This window comes from Aegilops tauschii, chromosome 5, assembly GCF_002575655.3.
Source record: "Aegilops tauschii subsp. strangulata cultivar AL8/78 chromosome 5, Aet v6.0, whole genome shotgun sequence".
NCBI classification, from domain to species: Eukaryota; Viridiplantae; Streptophyta; class Magnoliopsida; order Poales; family Poaceae; genus Aegilops; species Aegilops tauschii.
Genome location: NC_053039.3, coordinates 511,080,876 through 511,087,220, shown reverse-complemented (window position 1 = coordinate 511,087,220; position 6,345 = coordinate 511,080,876). Strand labels below are relative to the sequence as shown.

Here is a 6,345-nt window from a genome sequence, read left to right as displayed (position 1 = left end):
ATCGCCTGCGTGATGGTAGCATCGTAGTTAGCAGCGTATTTGATTATGAATTGACCGTAAACTTTAGCATACTAACTTGACAACATTCAAAAGAAATTCCTTAATGTAGCCGATGAGGATTGTTTTGCCATGATGTTAGGTAAACACATGTCAATGACTATGATGTTGGTTCATATTGTTATCAGTGAGACCGGGCAAGAATGCATCGTTAATGGGGGATCGACATCCTCTGCTAAAACGCCTCAACCTATCCTAGCTAAGCTTTTTAGTGAAGGTTGAGAGAAGGTGATCGAGCAGGAAGGGGACTCCAGTGCATCAACATCCCCTGCTCAAAGAACTCAACCTAGATAAGCTTCTCATTGAGGGTCAATAGGAGGAATGTGATTTAGAAGATGTGTTTGGTGATTTATGACAGAACAATTGAGAGGACTAAGTGATTAATTATCAAGAAAATTAGCCATCATGGATTTATGGATATCTATGGTATTCTCATTTATGAATTTCTCCTGAGCAATTTTACCCGGTACATCTCAGTTGTGACTTTGGCATTTTTGCATTTGAGAACTGCTCTACTTATTATAGTATCAAGAAATTAGTTTTACCTGGTAATTCTGAGTCATAGTCCTCATCGAGAAAAAGCCACCTTCTTGTTATCTGTCATTGCTTTAACTTATCCACGTAATTCCAACTATTGTGATTTTCCTTGGTTTCTAGAACATGCCTTGGATGATTGGATGATTGATAAGTACTCCCACTGTAAACTGGTATAAGACTTTTATATCTCTAAAACGTCTTATATTAGTTTACAGATGAATAACATTTTTCTTCTGAAACATACAGGCAACCATACCAGTAAGAAAATATATCCTTTTAGATAGCCCCTAGGTCGCCCCGCTTGGGTGACCGCGGGGGCGATCCAGTCGCGTCGCCACAGGTCTCCCACCAACCTCTTCCTCGTCTCGCCGTCGCCTGCGGCCCTACCGGCGAAGCCTACGTGGGTCCGGGGACGGAGACGACGGGGCGTTCTTTGAGTCGACCTCTCCTTCCCAGCTTGGATCCCATTGGCGGCGGCCCACAGGATGCCTCAAGCGGGTCTATGGGGCGACGACAGCAGGTTCGATGCTCTCCAGCGAGCGGCCGCATGGTGCGGATGCGCTGGACGGCCCAGATGCATGGTGTGGCCGTGCGTGCTCGAGGCAATGGCGCTTCGATCCAGGTGTGCTTCTTCTTCAGGCGTCATAGTCCTCGATGTGATCCCTGTCGGGGGCGGCGGACGCGGCAGCCACCCTCGGGATTAGCTGGGGCGAGATTAGTGTGGGGTGAGTGCGTGCAGCGGCCAGGGCGGCGTTCCTGGTCATGCAGCGATGGCGCTCACCTCCATGCCCGCAGGAGCTCGCACGCTTCCCGGGCTATGGTGGGCGGCCGTGTGCCGTGGATCTGGGCCCCACCCAGATCCGTCGATAATGGGGCACGTAGCCAGACGGCGGCACGTAGAGGGTCGAAGAGGGATGTTGGATCCCTGTCGGCGTTCCGGCTACTACGCGCGCCGTCACGGCGCGGTTCTGGGCAGCTACTAGTCAGTATCGCACGACTGCCGGTGAAAACCGTGTCGAGCTCGGTCATGGAAGACGATGGCAGTCCCGTGGGCGTCATCTCCTTGTCGAAGGCATTGTCGGTCGCAATTGTCGTCACCGTGTTTCGGCTGCTCCGGGGAAACCCTAGTTCTGTGTCTCTCGGGTCGGACTATGACGGTGCCTTCGGGCCTGTCTCCCTCTTGGGGGCACTGTTTGGAGCGGTGCTGCCTCGAGGGGACAAGAGAAGAAGCGGTGTTGCATGTATCGCATTGATGACGGTGGGTCTCAGCTGCATGGCACAACGGAGTCTGAGCAACAGATGCGTGTTGAGGGGCGCGCGCAAGAGGGTGGCACTATCACGTCATGGTGGCGTCAACAGCAGAAGGGACTGATAAGGTCAATGTATTGATCACTCCTGAAGATGGGATGATGGAAGATGGCGACGGCGGATTACAGAGCATGCGCATTGAGGATTTGCTAGACCGGTCAGTGCCACCGGCTCGCCGACGGGCGGCTTGGTCAGGCCATCAGATTACATGGTGTGTGTTTGGTGCAAGGTCAAGTCATCATATCATCAAAGCTTGCAGGTATCGCAATAACTTTTGTCAGGAAGGTGGCTTTGAGTTGATTCGTGTAGTTATTTTATATAAGGCTTTGTTGAACAATTTGATAAAAATGATTGTGTGCATCGACCGATGCAGAGACCGAGGATTATTCTCTTTTTGAAAAGAAAATACATGGAGAGCATAATCATTACTAAAAAAAATTGGATAACATAGATAATATATACTACGGAAAGCATTACTTCCGGAATGTCGTGATAATATCCCTTTTAGGATTCAGCCGGATGGTTCTATCTCTCAGCTCCTCAAAAACAGACCAGCCGCAGCTGGATAGCAGATGCTCAAAGCCATCACTTGCTATCGTAGCATTCAAATTGGAGGGAGAAGCAAGGAACTGCAAACACGCTTGTTTGAGACGACGGAAACCATGCTGCTTGGCCAAAGCCAAGCTGGTCGCCACCATGTTGGAATCAATGTGACTGCACAATTTCTCCTCGCATATCACCTTCAGCCTACCGATGTCGTACCTGTCAGCCGCTTCGAGTAGATGCCCGGCCATCACCACATCAAGTAGAGGAACCGAGTCGGTGTATATGAAATGGAGCAAGTACTCAAACACATCAGGTTCCATGTCACGAATTTCAATAGTACTAGAGGAACTCTCCGCCATGGCACCGAGGAGCTCCGCCTTGAACACGCATGACCGAGCAGCGAGGACACACCTGTGAGCCGGGAATGTCCGTCCGCCGACATGAAAGGTCAGGTCCGCTCCATCCTTGCTCTGTAGGAGATCGCCGAGATGCCGGTGCAGGTCGGTTGGAGGAATCCTTGCTTCTTGGTCGATGTCCTTCACGACGGTGACATCGCACCTGATGGTGAGACAATCGTCTCTAAGGTGCGGCGATACCTCAAGGCCAGCCTTGTAGATGAAGTCATGGCAGCCACGGTCTGGAGCCCTCCTTGAGAAGGTGTGTAGAGGGATGGTACGGCAGTACCAAGGCACCGGATTTGCATTCTTGTCGAGTAGGCTGAGCTTCAATTTGGCCTTGGCCTTCACGTCCTCGGCATCGGCATCGGCAGCTTCAAGCTGTACATAGAGAGAGATATAATTGTCACAGTGCTTAGGATAGCCGTTGGGGTAATATCTCACGACCCAGTTGTGGCCTCCAACGCTGAACGGGGCGGAAGTCGTGCACTCCCCGTTCTTGAGCAGCGCGTTGGCCATTGAGTATCCGTCTATCTTGAGCACATACGACCTTTTCTCGGATTCAGCGATCATGGCAGCACGGATCTCGTAGGGCTCTGCCATTATGGAGGTGGGCTTGGTCTTGGACTCGGAGTAAGATGGAGGGCTGGCGGGAGGAAAGATTTTGCTGCGCCTATCTGTGGCGAGAGGTGCACTTGCGAACTCCTGTTCATCAGCCAAACTCATAGCCCCAACGCCGAGTGCTTTCTGGACGACGAACACAAGGAAGTTCCTTTCCTCTAATCGGTCGAGTATATAGCTAGCTTGTGTAGAGACCACAAGGCACGTACGTAGTACACAAGCAGCGTGACTCGATTGATTCTTGCCGCCGGCCGGCCGGCCGGCCGGAACGGAACACAAGCGTACGCACGCGAAACAGTCGAACCGATTGGAATCGGTCCTGTTTCTTTTGATTTATTGATTGATATTTGAACTCAACTCACGGGATTTCCTACAATCCCTGGCGTATGTAAAGGCCTGATGTACGTTCTGGAGCAATACTCGGTGACCGACTCGGTATGGAGTACTGACCATACCAGGACACATGCACGTTCTGTCTCTGTGTAAGTCTGTGCGTCTAAACACGGAACTTCTCGACGATCTACTAGTATATGTTTGCGTCCTGTCCTGTCCTGTCCTGCCTGCCATGTACTCCACTCGTTTACCTTCACGGGGAGACGCCATTGCGTTGCAGCGCTCGGTCATTGGTGAGAGGTGAAAGGAGCCGCGATGGAGCATTGGCACATGGAAAGTTTTGTTTGTGCCCGACTATTGATTTGTGCCACGTTGACCGAAGCGCAAGGAAGATCGTCATTTTTTTTTTGCAAGAGGAAACTTCTGTTCTATTCATGATCAATCATGGCAGTACAAAAAGCATAAAAAATAATCAAAATTACAACCAGGTCCATGGATCATCTAGCAACGACTACAAGCACTCGATCGAGCAAAAGGCAAGCCGTCTTCATCGCCCCTCCAACAACCAAACCGGACAAACCTTGTTGTAATAAACAGTTGGGAAGTCGTCGTGCTAAGGCCACATGAGAACAACGCACCAGAGCTGCAATCATCGCCGATAAAGAGATTCGTAGATTAGAAGGATCAAACTTGTAAACGCCTAAATGAAGACCTGGTCCAAAAAGATCGTCCATCAGAGGCGAGCACCGACCGAATCTCGTGAGACCCGGCAAAGACACATGTCCACAACACCCTCCAACAACGCAAATCAAAGACCAACACCAATCGAATCTCGTGAGACCCGACGAAGACACGAGTCCACACACCCTCCAATGACACTGGATACACCATCAGGATAGGGGATCGAACGGTGGAGATATTATTCCTATAGGGACATCGCCATTGCCACAAAGCCCCAACCAAGGCATAAAACCCAACAAAAACGAGAGCGGGGTCCCTCCCGCCGGCAGGGATTCGAGATCCTCCGCACCTTCACGGCACAAAGGCCATAAGAGACCGGGAGGACCGGCGGCGACACAGCGGGAAGGAGAAGGAGAGCCTGTGTCTTGTGAGGTAGGGAAGAACATGTGCGTGTAACCTTAATGGCACTGGAGTTGCGCAAAGATGGCAGAAAATCATCATTTTTTGCAGATAATAAAGGGTGCGTGCATTTGATCGGCAGACGTTTGCACTAGCGCCACACACTGTCTTCGATTCTTTTCTGGTATAAAACCAGCTGATGAACGAAACGGCCTCAATACTGTTAATTACGACACTTTGAACTCAAGTAGGAAGAGCAGAGGAGGGCAAAGTAGCCATGCAACAACCAGGTCATCATCGAGAGCCCTCGTCAGGCAACACAGGGGTGCAGCTATGTAGCGCGAGTACAATCGAGCCATCACTCACGTCTCTCCCGCACATCTACTTGTCCGGGAGAGGTCCTTCCCAGCGCCCACGCGCCTAGGGATGCAGCGCTCGCTTAGCCTCGCTCTGGCTATATTTTCGCCCAAAATTTTCTGTTGTTCATTGATGTCCTAGAAAAAATAAGTCTGATTTTTTCTGAATTTTTTGAAACAATTGGGAAATCAAACATAGTTTACGGATTTAAATAAAGTTCACAAATTTTTAAAATGTTCACAAAATTTGATAAAAAAGCTCATGAATTTTAAAGAAAGATCGTGAGTTAAAACAAGTTCAGGAAATTTTAAAAAGTTGAAAAATTTCTTCAATTTTATTTGACTGCAAGTTTTAAAAATATCACAAAATTACAAAAAAACACAAAATTTAAAAACTTTCATGAATTTACAAAAATTTCATTGAGTGAAAAATTGTTTATGAATGCTTTCTTCTCGGACAGTGCTCCCGGACAGTCTAAATTTTTTTACTACAAAAGCTTAAATTTCGGCTGCATCCTTTCTTCTCGGCCTAAAATGAATGCTTTTGTTGTCAGTATGTAAATAACAACAACTGGAGAACATCTGGTCATCATGTTTCTTTTGAATCTTTTAGAGATTTTTTTAATCTGAAATCATCATCTTGGAAACGTGATATGAATTTGATTTTCTAAACCAGTTTGCTATAATATATTCTTATGATGAAGTTCATGTATAAAAGGGACTATTGTTTATGCACCTAGTATTATTCTATCCATACCTTTTTCTGAGCTTAGGTATTTTAGGATCTCATATGGAATTCTTAGGAAACAAAAAAAGTGATGATTCCTTGTATTTCTTATTCTGAATTTCAAACAAACAATAGAGCGTATTATGTAAAAGCAATTCCTAATTTACATATAATAATAAACTAAATTTGGCTCCTTATCTTCTCTACTATTAAAGAGGGATCGAACGTCGTGATGGTTCGACCTCCTTCAATCCCCACCTCCGACAGCCACGCCCGCAGCATTCCCACACGACAGAAAAGAATCGCAACTGAAACCGCACGAAAGAAAAAAAAACCACGTACGCACGTCCCACCCCCACTCCCCGAATCCCTCGCTCCTGATCCC

The 6,345-nt window shown here is 48.0% G+C and overlaps 1 protein-coding gene across 1 annotated transcript; it reads right to left on the bottom strand.

The window, feature by feature from the left end:
- Positions 1-2,375: 2,375 nt before the first annotated feature.
- Positions 2,376-3,446, bottom strand: LOC109784076 (BTB/POZ and MATH domain-containing protein 1-like). The gene has a single exon (XM_020342677.1). It carries the CDS (start codon positions 3,444-3,446, stop codon positions 2,376-2,378), a length of 1,071 nt encoding a protein of 356 aa, XP_020198266.1.
- Positions 3,447-6,345: the final 2,899 nt, after the last annotated feature.

Excerpts from the sequence above, each read along its gene's own strand:
- LOC109784076 (XM_020342677.1), bottom strand. The coding sequence starts at position 3,446 with ATGGCAGAGCCCTACGAGATCCGTGCTGCCATGATCGCTGAATCCGAG.